At 39.0% G+C, this 14,224-nt stretch overlaps 1 protein-coding gene across 1 annotated transcript; it reads left to right on the forward strand.

Moving 5' to 3' along the window:
- Window positions 1-296: 296 nt before the first annotated feature.
- On the forward strand, window positions 297-7,961 carry tgds (TDP-glucose 4,6-dehydratase). The gene is made up of 12 exons (XM_071909599.2): window positions 297-518; window positions 1,229-1,295; window positions 1,768-1,836; window positions 2,274-2,364; window positions 2,547-2,695; window positions 3,142-3,240; window positions 3,627-3,686; window positions 4,385-4,428; window positions 4,623-4,788; window positions 5,243-5,298; window positions 5,818-5,915; window positions 6,800-7,961. Exons 1-12 carry the CDS (start codon window positions 472-474, stop codon window positions 6,892-6,894), a joined length of 1,041 nt encoding a protein of 346 aa, XP_071765700.1. The 5' UTR covers window positions 297-471; the 3' UTR covers window positions 6,895-7,961.
- Window positions 7,962-14,224: the final 6,263 nt, after the last annotated feature.

The raw sequence follows: 14,224 nt of genomic DNA on the forward strand, positions 1-14,224 counted from the left end.
TCCCAAAGTCAATAAGGTTTATATTTTGAAAGCTGTGAGCGGAAGTTTTACCATTGTATTCTAACTAGCTTAACACTGGTAAATATTGCCCAGCCTAGTCGGCACTGTTTTACAGTTTGATTGATTTAGAATTTACCCTATCAGAGAACAAGGTATTTTAGGTGTCACAAATTACAACCAATCAGAGAGCAGACTGAAGCTGCACTAAAAGTCACGCGTCCCGCCCAGTTTCCTACGTGTCCACAATACCGTAAAACGGCTACTGACTGTCGCAAGTTACACAATGTATCTACTGTACTAAAGAAGAGTAAACGCTCCAGATATCCAGCAGGCTGGAGAATCAAATCAACAATATAACAGCTAAATCTCCCATGTTGGAGTGTATAAACGAGTAAAGATGTCGTTATTGCGTCTATAGGAGACCTTACTGTGACTTGAAATCAGCTGGTCAAGTGTTGTTATGACCAGAAGATGGACTTCAACAGGACTGTTCTGGTGACTGGAGGCTCTGGATTCATGTGAGTTCGTGGATTCATGTAGCCTAATTCATACAGTCTCATAATTAACACATTTATCATTTGAATAATCGACGAGGTACAAGTGGTATCAGAAGTTAACTGTTCAGTGTCAATAGGCTACGAAACTTTCACCCTCTTTCAGTATCACACCAAGCTCAATTCAAAATCTGACAATTTAAACAATGTAAACAAACACACCTCAAAGAACATGACTTAAGACATTTTGATTAATCATAGTTATATTGTAGTAAATTCGGATTAACTGGATTCACGAAGTAGCACTTTATTTCAATTAAATCTCAATTTTAATTGGTTCGTACTGCTGGCCTCCGCCCACCACGGTATATATTGGCGGAGGAAGATGAAGGAATAACATTCGAACCAGTTAGAAAAGTTGAAATTCTATTGAAACAAGTGCTGCTTAGTGTATTGGATGCACGCCGAATTGAAGAGTGTAATTATTTGTAAAATGTCTTAATTCATGTTGTGCTGGGTCTGTACGCTTGCCTATAAGCAAAGCAGCATTAAATTGTCATCATTTTTGATAGTTTGGTGTGTTTTCAGACGCAGCCTGGTTGCTATCACTTGTAGGACACAGTTACATTTACAGAAGAAATACACAAGTACAGTTTGACGGGGCACGTGCAGGCACTCAAACCTGTGCCCTTGTGGTTACAGGGTATACTAATTTGCGGTATGTCTCTCACCAGTGGCTCCCATCTAGTGTGTTCTCTGGTCAACAGACACCCTGACTGGAGAATCATCAACTTAGATAATGTAAGTCCTTCTCTTCTTTCTCTCTGTGGGATATAGGGCCAATATTGTCCTTTTATTAAAAATCAGATCTGCTCCAGTCAGTGTGGTCCACCTCTGATATGATGGATATGATGCAGTTTGATTGATTACGTTTTTATTGTAGTTGATCAATACTACACTGGTTGTCTATGGGAAGCCCTTAACCTGAACTGATTCTAACAAGACATTTTGATCAGTTTTCACACAGGAATATATCAGTAGTAGTATTATCCTGGGTTTCAATGGAGAGTTTTAGTGTACCATGATGATCTAAATGCTGTTTCAGAGGCTTTCCCACCCGGACAAGAATACAATTCTAGGGGAAACACTGAATACTTGGAACTTTTGGAATTGAATATTGCGACAAAATATCAGCTATCAGCAGCTTCAATCCAAAAATATATGTATTGGCAAAAAATCATAAATGTGTATATGTGTGTGTGATCTCTTCCAGTTGGACTACTGCTGCAGCCCCAGGAGTCTGGAGAGTGTTGAAGATAGACTGAACTACACCTTCATCAGGGTGAGAACTGATGACATTTATATTAAATGTCTAGAGACAACCTCTGATACCAGCTGGCTGTTTCATATCGTACATATTTTCATTCATGTTTTTTTCTTTCTTCAATATGTTTGACTGCTGTTATTTTAATTTCCCTCATGTTATTTTTATTTTCCCTGTTGTTTCTACATTTCCTCATGCTGTAATTATGCTGTAACTCATATTGTTTTATGCGTTTCATTCATAAATATGTGCACTTAATATGTTCTTGAACCATTGGAATGGTCGGTATACCCTCATTTGCTCTATTTTTATATTTCTTTGCTGTATCCTATTACTAATTGCTGCTGCAGCAAATTCTCCACAGGGATCAGTAGAGTTAACTTATTTTTTCTTGTGTAACTCTGTGTGTTTTATACTAGTCATATACTAGTCATATCTATGACTCTCTTTAACAGGGTGATGTGTGTAATCCATGGCTGGTCAACCACATCTTCAACACAGAAAACATCGATGTCGTCTTTCACCTGGCGGCCAAAACGCACGTTGGTGAGCAGCAGTTATTGAAAATAGGGTTAGACTGAAGTGGGGCTGATATTGTCCCTTTATTAAAAATGGGATCTGGTTCAGTCAGTATGAACCAGGTTGGTCATGGTGCGGTTTCTTCAAGTTCATTATTGGCTTACCATGCGTTGTGCCTCCTCCTCCTCCTCCCCTCTCCCCTCCCTCAGAGTCGTCCTTTGTATCTCCGTCCAGTTTCCAGCGGGTTAACATTGATGGGACCAGGGTTGTACTGGGAGCTGCCCATCAAGCCCGATACCAACCACAGCGCTTCATCTACGTCAGCACAGACGAAGTCTATGGAGCCAGTCTGGATGAGGCCAGTACACACTTAGTGATCCATGGATTGTTTTTTTGGCTGAATGAGTAATTGATTGATTGATTGGGGACCAGGGTTGGTGGGTTTGGTTGGTGGATGGGTGGGTTGGTTGGTCTGTTGGTTGGTTGGTTGCTTGGTCTGTTGGTCATTGGTTGGTTGATTGTTTGGTCTGTTGGTTGGTCTTTGTTGGTTGGTTGGTGGGTCGGTTGTTTGGTTGGTTGGTTGATGGATAGGTAGAACAACCCACCAGGTCTCTACTGATAAGGTCTATGGCACCAGTCTAGATCAGCTCAGCACATGATACTTATAAATCCTTGTACGTGCTGACTGGTTGAATGAGTAATGACTGACTGGAGATCAGTGGATTCCCATGCTAAACAGAGACAGACAGAGCTGGGATTCATCATGTCTGTCCTGATGAAGTTCACTGGATGTCTCCTCTGTAGGTGTTTGATGAGAGCAGTCCAATGAGGCCCTCCAACCCGTACTCCACTACTAAAGCTGCTGCTGAGTACCTGGTCAGATCTTACTGGGACAAATATAAGGTACACACACACATACACACAGGCAGCAAGGCAGCTTCAGAATGGCAGGTTGTACTGAATCCTAAGGCGTAAATCCAGCTATTAAGTGTACACAGAGTACCTATGAGTCCTTAAAAAGTCTGAAAAAGTCTTAAATTAAATGATCTAAATTGAAGGCCTTACAAAGCATTTATGTTGTAAATATGCAGCTATAAAATTAGATAGTGGTATTGACAGATTTTTTACATTCAGTGATATTTAGTTGAGGCAGAGTTTTTGCCAGCTTTGTTTTATTTTGTTTTTTAAATTGGTGTTAAATTTGCCTTTCTGAATCTTGCACAGACCCTGATACAGGTTATGTTCCTCACGGTTCCCCTGTTAATGCCGGTCTGCTTTTACATCACCAGTTTCCCATCATCATAACCAGGAGCAACAACATCTACGGGCCCAGGCAGTACACTGAGAAGGTACAGTATACTGTCTGACACTGCTGCCGCTTTTTCGGGTTTTTAGAACCAACAGTGAATGGAGGTTATTGTTGTAAACTATGGATCGAACCTCCATTCATTATGTGTTTGTGATATCTCAGATACTACTCATTGAATTTTGACAGAACTTGGGGGAATGGTGCATCTCACCGCTGATGCATCTTAGTATCAAATTACTATTACTATTATTATTACTATTACTATTGATTGGCCCAAGGGTGCCGCTCCAATTACAGGTGAAAATTAAAAATGGTAATAATCAGTCATATCTCCAACACCACAAGTCTGATTGACATGAAATTTGGAGCACATATCTACTATTGTTGATCTACAAATTTGCCCCTAGGACCATCAATGTAGGTCATATTGGGTTTTCAGCCATTTTCAGTTACAGTTTCAATAGTTTTTCCCTTTAAGTTTTTTTTCATTTATTTACTGATTGGTCCAAGGGATGATAATCAACCAATACCAAAAAGACTAATTAACGATGTAAATTAAGTTTATGAATTTTGTGACTGTCAATTTGTTACATATGTATGTACTGTGATGTCCACTTGATTTTAAGATCAGAATGGGATGCAACCCGATTTTCTGAGAAATCTCATCTCACATTGATAAACCGATTCTGTGCCTCCGACTGACTTTTCAAGTACTCAAACATCGTCTTGTTGTTTCAGGTCATTCCAAGATTTCTAACTCTCTTGCAAATGAACAAGAAATGGTAAGTGTTTTGTAACCTTTACTTATTTATCCTGCTCTACATACATTTTCTTTACTGGTTTGGGGATTTGACCTGGCAACCCTCTAGTCATGAACTCACTTCCCCAATTGTTTCCCACAGTATATAAAGAAAAAAAAAACAGAAATAAATATGGTATTAAATCTAGATTCCTCTCATGCTCCTCTCTGCCTCAGCACCATCCAGGGAACCCTCCCGAAATCCCGCCACTTCCTGTTTGTCGACGATGTCATCGAGGCCTTCCTGGCAGTTCTGGAGAAGGGGATTGTGGGCGAAATCTACAACGTGGGGACAAGCTGCGAGGTTCCCATCACGCAGCTGGCCAGGGAACTGGTCAAGATGGTGGGTGCAGTCAAAAGAAAACCCCGCCGCCAAGATTTATACTAATTTAAACAAAATTTTTCGTGAGAAATTAAAGGCACACTACTTCAAAGTGGCTTCATGTGGCAGCAATAGGTGCGGGGGAGATGTAAATATGTACAGAAAGTGTCTACACATGCAAACGTGTTGTAAAAACTATTCACCTTATCAAATATATTCAATTTGCAGATGTAGATAAGTACAGAACGTGTAGATTTTGATATGTGCATTACTATCTGTTCACATTTTCAGAAACTCGTGCATTAAGGTCTGTTCTCATAATCGGAACATATTTATAGAGGGATACAGGGCATACATACAGAAAAGTCTCCAGAGATATATATATTTGTACCAACTCATATTCAGACAATGTGCAAAAATATGCATATATATATAAAATACATGGAATTATTAAAAATCTGTGTGTGTGTTACAGGTAAAGAACGTGCCCGACTCTGAGCTTAATGACTGGCTGGAGTTTGTGCCTGACAGGTGAAACAAGTTTGATTGATTGCATATTTATTGTAGAATTGATCAATACTACACTGGTTGTCTATGGGAAGACCTTCACCTGAACTGACTCTAATGAGATGTCTTGATCACATTACACGCAAGTAATTCATGAGGCTCAGAATCAAACATCTGGAATATCAATGAAAAATACAGAACAGTCATACTTATTCATAGACGTGACTGAACTTGGATGGAGCGTTTGAAGTATGGAGGTAAACACGTCGATGAATATTGACGTTTTTCCCTCTGATGCAAGTTTATAATCAACAGGTTTTGGCTTGACAACCTGTGTGCCTCTGCTCATGAATATTTATAAGAACACCAAAAATATAGCCCACATGAGAATAGAGGCTTTACTGTCTGTGACACAGTAAACCGTCTTGTCTTTAGCCCTAGTCTCTACTCCAAAACACTCTGAGTTTTAGCTTGAGAAGAAGCACAGACCTACCTCACTTTGCCAGTCGTGACCCCGTCTAACCTTTGACCTCTGACCTGTAGGCCGCGGGTCGACCTGCGCTACCCCATCAGCTCCGAGAAGCTGCAGCAGCTGGGATGGAGAGCCGAGGTGTCCTGGGCTGAAGGCATCCGTCAGACCGGTACAGCAATATCATGATAATAAATACTGAAAATAGAATTGATATGTTAATAACCTGGGCTGATGGCACCACACAGACAGGTACATGAAGAAAAAAGGAAGAAAAATCTACAGCCTTTGAAAAACAAGAGATAACAGAATTTTTATTAAATGTGAGTAAAAACAAATTTAAGATAAACAACTCCATAACCACATTACAAGTGAATGGGGTACAGTCACAAATATGGCACCATTTATCAGAGGGTAATATTTAAGAGAAATTACATCATACCTCAGCTGTTTGGTTGGTGTTTTTCACACTGGGCTGGTACAGTCATGTACACTGTATGTTTAAATTCTACTGTAAAATGTGGAGCGAAATAATGTAGTTCATACAAAATAATTAATTAGCAAGCAAACAGGAATTATAATTTATGTTTTAATCAGGAATTTGCTGATTAAAACATAGGCTACTGTATATATTAAAGCAGTGATTCTCAACCTTTTTGATATCAAGGACCCTAATTTAGTCCACATTAGAGCCACGGACCCCCATTTGATGAGATTTTGTCTCTCGGACCCAAATCTGAGAATATTTTTATTGTTCGGTATGATTTTGTCCAGAATTCCATGACTGTCTGTATTGTAGGTAGAGAGTTAACAGTGAAACTATGATCAAAATAGTCATTCCTTTACATTCTCTAATTGTGTTAACTTCTTGTAAATTAAATAATGGTGAAGTTGAATAATTCGTCAATTTGCTGGGGACCCCCTGGAACCCCCTCAAGGACCCCTGGTGGTCCCCGGACCCCACGTTGAGAACCACTATATTAAAGAACACTGTAAATAGTATAAACAGTTACACTTAAACCAAGGTTTGACTGTGTGTGTGTGTGTGTCCTCCAGTCAAGTGGTACCAAGACAACCCAGACTTCTGGCCAGATGCATCAGAAGACCAAGGACCAATCGGTAGCAAGCTTGAAGATGCTACGGACCAATAAGGATGCAAGATGCAGATTGAACTGAGATACCAAACAGTGATTTTTATTTTCACTTAGTCTGCAAGTCTGGAAGCTGCAAATATTCATTATTTCTTCATTATTTTTTGGGGATATTTGTGTCAGATTCAGTCTTTTAATTTGACCATTTCCATGCCCAAAAAAACAAAAAAATTACTCAGTGTTTGAATTTTATTCTTGTCAGGGTGGAAAAGCCTCTGAAACATTGAAATCCAGGATGACGACAAAAATATGAAAAAAATACCTGCATACTTGTGCGGAATCTGATCAAAATGTCTCATTAGAATCAATTCTTACAATGACTGGCTGATATACGACTCAATTATTAGCCTAATATATCTGCAAACTGATATCAGTCAAATCCTACAGCGCATTATGTTTCTTTCTAGTTTTTCCTAATTTTCCTTGGTCCAGCAGGCCCTGAACTGCCGGCCAATAGGAAAGCAGAATTTTTCCAAGACCCTCCCTTCAAACATGAGAACGAAAAGAACTCAGTATTTGACTTCATAGGGACCGGTAAGCAAATTGAATGTTTACACGATTTTAATCAACTCTTTTCTAATCCAGTCTTAAGAATCAGAAGTTGTGACTTTTTTCTTCTTTCTCTGATAAATTTAAGGTCACACAATGGATTACGAACATGTTAAAAGTAATGCTGTGTAGCGCTTACAGTGTATGGCGCCATGTTGACGTGAAAACTCTGGGGCTTCCTACTTCCAACTTGAAGGACCATTCTAATGCATTTTTGGTAGGAAGTCAGAATTTCTGACTTTCCAACATGCAGCATTAATATACAATGCACACATGCAGTCAAGAATGTAATGAAAGCAACATGGATATGGGGGTGGTGATAGTCTAACGAGAAGTTAGAGAAGTGGGCTTATGACAAGGTTGCCAGGTTCTAATCTCCAAATCAGCGAGCAGGGACACTGAATGGTGGCTGTAATCTCAATCAAATGTTATTTATATTGTTTTGTACGAGATCCAAAGAGATATTTTTTTTCACACAATGTATAATGTATTTAACTGGAAATAAACTATTAATTCAACGCCAGTGTTTTTATAATGGATCTGACTTCATTTCTGCTCATTGGAAAGGTGGATCAGTACGCATAAAGAAAAGACAAAACACTCGGAACACATTTGCAAATCCAAACTTTTAATTGTGGTAAAATCAGAATAGATGCACAGATAAGTCTTTTTTTTTTTTTTTTCTTCGTGCAGTGCTCCTCTTCGTGCACAACTGCTAAACTAATACATAAAGCAAATACTAACTACCAGGCCAACGGTGCTGTGCGTCCACACTGAGGAGTCTGGCCAGTCAGTCGTGCTCCATTCATTTTCAATTCAATCACTTCAAAATGTAAATAGAAACTGAAGTCTATTTGCTAACTGAAAAGCATTCATCCCCATTATTTTTCTTTGCTTGGCTCAATATGACTACCTACTCAAATTGTTTCTACTAGTGGAACTTTGGGGGAAAAAAAAGATTTGATCAAATTGAAAGTGAAGTGAAGCCAGCCGCAATTCTTAGGCTGTTTTTCTTGATTTCATGAATTTACATTAGGAGCTGAAAACATTCCAATAGTCTCATATTTCCTACAAGTTGTTCTGTGTCCTTGCTGAGTCTTAAAGGAAAAATCCCCCCTCGGATACTGTTATATATAATCAATCTGTGATGTTCAATGCATTCCAGGACTTACTTTGTGATGAAGTGTTGTAATCTACTTTTTCGGTGAACCCAATTTCCCTCAACCTGCCTCATCTACTTCTACTTCAGTTAGTGATTTCCTACGTTTCCCAGAATGCCTTTCGACAACCCCCAGAGAAGGGACGTGAATTTGTTGCAGTCAAGCAAAACACCCAAAACAACATGTCTTGTAGCTGCATTGCATTCTGGTCTATTGGACCCAGGAATGCAAGGTACATCACAAGTGTCTTAGTATTTTTAAGCGGATTCTTCCTTTAAGTGACCGGATGTCATCTTGTTGTCTACAACCAATCAGGTGCATCTCTGGTCACTTTTAAATACATTTCCCCCCATTTCTGATTGGCCATAAATTTCCAGAGTAGAGCATCAACACAAAGAGGCCTGAAATATGCAAATTACAACAACATAGCAATAGAACCACATGTTTAATTCTGTTATAAAGACTTTAAAGATCGCCACTTGCCAGACATTCACAACAAGGGTGTTAAGGGGAAGGAAAAGGAAAACAACTCAAATGAAAAAACAAAAACAAAAAAAACAACTGAATTGACTTTGAGAGAATCTGGACACTTTTGTTTTTTGTACTGCATGTTTTGTCTTTTTTAGAAAATGGTTTTTGATCATAACATTTTATTTGAATTGTATTTTTTTTTTTAATCCAAACCTTGGCATTGGTGGTTGTATTGTCGCAAATTTCGTTCGCCAATTAAAACGACGGATTTCGGTAGATTATCACTATTGGCAATGGATCCTGTTGCAGGAACAGGTTATGGATCTGATATTGAGTCCAATATGACTTTAAAGGTAACCCGTGTAGGATTTTCTCTAAATATATCACTGTCAAATCGACTCCGATCACAACCGTCAGCGCTACGCTCTATAGCCTTTTTTTTTTTTATTGTCCTTTTTCATCATTTCTCCTTTTGGAAACATTTGGTGTGTAATTTAGCAGTGTGACATCTACCAAAAGGGATTTCTTTCCAATCGAATAACGGCGAAAGTTTTTTTTTTTTTTTTTTTTTTGGCTTGCATTCAAATGTGTCATCACAGCTTGCTACACAGCGATACATTAAAAAGAGAAATCCCTACACGTTGCATCTTTAACATTAAAAAGCTCACACTACCCCAGAAAAATAGAAATTTCCACTCATACCAATGACATTCGACATTCAAGAGCCAGTGTTTTTGTTTACTGTCTTTTGGTCAAGTCACTTTTAAAATATCAACTTTTTATTAGGCTTATAAAAATAAATATTTCTCAAAAATGCTTGATAAATTACACAAACTAGCAGCGAAAGTAGACTCTAGTATTCTGTGTGTGCAAATAGCTGAATCCCTCAGTTACTGTTAACTAGAATTCCCCCTGGTCCCAAAGAAACTCTGCTTCATTGCTGGGGGAACGCTTCCCCAGTTTAACACGCACGCACACACACACACACTCTGGAAGCTGTGAAGGACCCTTTCCTTTTTATGACACCTAATTGCACTCAGTTGCAACCGCTCCATCTCTTTCACTCACACACACACACACACACACACACACACACACCTCTTGGAGGTTTTGAAGGACATGCGCTCCAGAAGACATCTGTTGAACATAAAACTCTAAATGTGCAATAAAATAAAGGTTTATTTGTAAAACTTGATGGGATTTGAAGTTTTACCAGAAACAGAGGAGCCGCCAGGCCGCAGCGATGGGATTATAGCACCATTAATTGTTGAGTGACCATGGAAACACCGCTGCTGGTAAGTCGGTTACCAATGCGATGCGGACTCAGTTGCCATGGTGACACTGTCAGTGTGTCTGTTGCTGTGGTGATGCTGTATAAAGTGTAACCGCCTTCACTGTCAGCTCCATTAGGGCTGGGTATCGCTGAATTTAAGGCATCACAAGGTATCGACTCAAAGTGTTGGAGTTTTCAAATGAGAACTTGAGTATGGACATTTTTACAGAGGAAATCAATTAAACATGGTCTGATTCAATTTAGTAAAGCGGATGGCACTAACAAATGTTACATATAAAATTATCTACTAGTGCATAATGAAATTGACTTTCATCCAACCAAGAAAGGTATTACAAAAACTATCAGTTTAGAATAGTTTGTATTGAATTTTAGATCTGGTAAAACTTCTAATACCCAGCCCCAACCACCATGTTTCAATCTTAAGTGATTCAGTAATGTCAAGGCACCATGCACTTCTCAGAGTATGGGTTGCATTCGGTTGCACCATTTTGTGCTCCAAAGCCAAGCGGGCGCAGACTAGGGACGCAAAATGGGTGTAACAAAATTCATGCAGAGGGTCTCGGTGATGTCAAAGTGAAAGCAAGCCACAAAATATAATATTGACCTACTGCGCTTAAAAGGTCAGTCCGGGTGGTGGAGGGGGTGACATCAGTGGCGTAGTGCTACTTAAAGAGGTGGCCACCATCCAACACAGGTCAATGGTAATATGGGCTGATAGGTGGGTTTACTCTATCTGCCCAGAGAAAGATGTGAGTATACTGCGTATTTATGCATATACTCTCAACTACACTAACGCTGCTCTTACGAATGAGATTTGGGGATAAAGTGAGGTCAACTAAAATTTTCTCTCCCCACCATTCCCTTGTTTGATGTTAACAAATTGCCTGCCTACACCCACTCATGGGCTGCATTTCCCTAAAGTATCTCAACACTAACATTATACCATGGGTTATACCAACAATATCTAGCTTTTATGTCATTTTTAAAGGGATACCTTGACATTTTCTTAAATTGTCCAACGGTTACCATAAAAATGGCGTTTTAGCATTTTTTATTGAAATAGAGACGCCACTAGTTGCACTAGTACTGAACGAGCCTTCATGGATCACACTTAAAAACACTTTTTACCTCTAAGAGCGATTGGTATTGGGAAACGAGTCCCTGGCTTTTTGGCCAATGACTGATTCCCTAGACAGAATGGGAAGAGTTGAAAAGAAGACGAGCTCATTGTTATTCAGTCATTTCTTTTTTTTAAATTACACTCTAAGGTAATGGATTTCAGTTTGCCATTTATCTGCCCATTTATTCCGTGTATGGAGGAGGCTAGTTATTCTGTTGGAAGTGCATCTCTAGTCATCCCTGATAACTGCCAATTTGTTTATTCGTATGCCAGGAATATCACTAGGTTTTGACGTGGCAAAGAGACCAAAGGTGACTTTTCCAAATTTTGACACTCATTAACACAAGATCTCTAAATGGAAAGGCTGCATGACCACATTTGGTGGTCCAATTTACTGCCAGAACAATGACTCTTTCCCCTTCCCATGACAAATGTATGGTCAACATTCTAAAGAAGAACTCTAAATTTTAAGGTATCCCTGTAATAATTATAAATGTACGACTTAAATTAGGCAAAGGAAATACTGGTGCTGAAGCAGGTTTTGGGAAACTATGACCTGGAAAGAAACTCTTTGCCCTGCATTTTGGGACTCGAAGCTCCAGCTGAGCTGTCCTACATTTTGAAACAAGCAGTAAGCAACATGGAAGTTGGCAGCCAGTTTACATAGCTTTTATGCAGTCTTTATTCTGGACTCCACACGAAAGGAGCAGTTAACTCGCACTGCAAGCAAAGGCCTGGTAAAGGCTTGGTGTGGTGAGGATAAATCTGAAACTGGTACTAGAAGAGGAAATGAAGACTTTGGGTGATGAAACATCTTCTTGGACCCCAAGGAAGCCAACCAAGAAACGCTAACCACCAAGGACATCTAATTAACCCTCCAATATTAATCAGATGTTCTTGAACTGAGTGGGGTCATCACCCATTTGGATTTTAATCTGCCTAATGCAAATTAGCAAAAGCCTAATAGTAACCTTCAAATGTGAAAATAAACACAAAAATTCTCCATCCTTTGAACCGTATTCCCACGGCAGTGATTTTGAACTTAAGTCACACATGGGAGTGAGCAAGTACAGTCCAGCCATGTCCTACTGTTGTGTACCAAGATCTACATTATACAAATGTTGGGAATTGGACAAACATTTATCATTTCACCACTGAAAAACCTTTCAGAAATGAATGGATCTCAAGAATCTGGAGGGATAAAGGTTCACATTTTACGGTAATATACCTGGTGCTCTATAGCTAGCAACTGGAATCTAGCTTTGATAGCTAGCTGCTAGCAAACTCCCCTGCTAAATTGTAGTTGTTGCAGAGATTGCTAGCTGATTTGATAACTGTTAGGTCTATCAGAAGTCCTCACTTATGTGTTGAAGTAACGCTAGTTTCATATATACATGTATGCCAATCTTCCAGGTAGAGTAAACTTCAGTTAATTGCAATTAATCCTACATCATGGTTATAATAGAACATCATATGCGATTATCATATACAACACGTTTTGTAAGGCCTTCACTTGTACCAAACAGGATTTTTGGAGAAAATTTAACTTTAATCCTTCAAAGAATGTGTAAAGTATGCTTAGTTTTTTTTCACTCAAGTCATTCTATAAGTGATTGTCATGTGCACTTTTCTCTTCAACTTACTGATTTCTGTCTTCCTGTTGGTTATGCCTTCCTACTGAACAGCAACATAAGTTTTTTGTGAGAAATACTGGGTGGAGGTCATCCCCAACCATTGGTGCGGGGAGTAATTACAAAGTGTAATCAGACTACTTTCTCCAACATTCCTAGCTGCATGTGTGTAGTTCTTTAGTTACCTTGCATGGTGTGGGTTTTCCAAAAGTATCTCAGCACCAAACTCATTCCTCCCATCATGAATTAAAAAACAAAGAAGTTGGTGTCTGCACCAAGACGCCAAGATGCTTTTGGAAAATGAAGTTTGTAGATGACCTGCTTTCTGCTTCAACTCTGAGGCCTCAGACACAGTCTAGGACTACATTTTGCAAACTTTAATGGTTTTCTTTTTCATGACTCTGCGGTCAGAGCCATCAAACTTTCCAAACCTCTCTATCAACTGTACTCGCGTAGAAGGGTATAGTTTGTGTCAGAGTTTAAAGTTTAAACTGAAAATTACTTCAAAAGACTTCAAAAGTAGCCAAAAAACATAGAAGACAGGGAAAATTAAAATGTGTACAAAGTGTTGTAACAAAATTAAAAGCCTGCTGTGGAATTTCCATTTTTGCTTGGCATTTTAACTCCTTGACCAAAAAACAACAACACTCGCATGTTTTATTGCCTTGGTCTGGCCTTGGCATTTTTTGAATCCAGTGGGCAATTTGAGAGGATGAAGGAGATGGCATCTTCCTTGTGAGCATAAATTGGTAATTGAATCCCCCATGTTGATTGAGGATTTTAGAGAAACTGGCCCATAATCCTGTGATAAATTTGTACAAATTGCCCACTGAACTAAGCTGACCAGGCACTGTATGGTCCAATGGCAAGCGATCCATCTTAACTTTCTATATGTTAAGTGTTGTTTCATTCGTGATTCCTATTCTGTTTTCATTGGAGATTCTTGTCTCTTTTGTCATTTGGATTTCTTTATCAGTTCAGAGTTGTTTCAATCTGTTTTTCACCATTTACATTTAATCTATCAATTTCCTTCCACTAAAGTGGTTCATGTAAACAAAACAAATTAAACCCCTGATGAAAATTAATAAACAATTTCTCCCACCAG

The sequence above is a fragment of the Centroberyx gerrardi genome, chromosome 21 (assembly GCF_048128805.1).
Source record: "Centroberyx gerrardi isolate f3 chromosome 21, fCenGer3.hap1.cur.20231027, whole genome shotgun sequence".
NCBI classification, from domain to species: Eukaryota; Metazoa; Chordata; class Actinopteri; order Beryciformes; family Berycidae; genus Centroberyx; species Centroberyx gerrardi.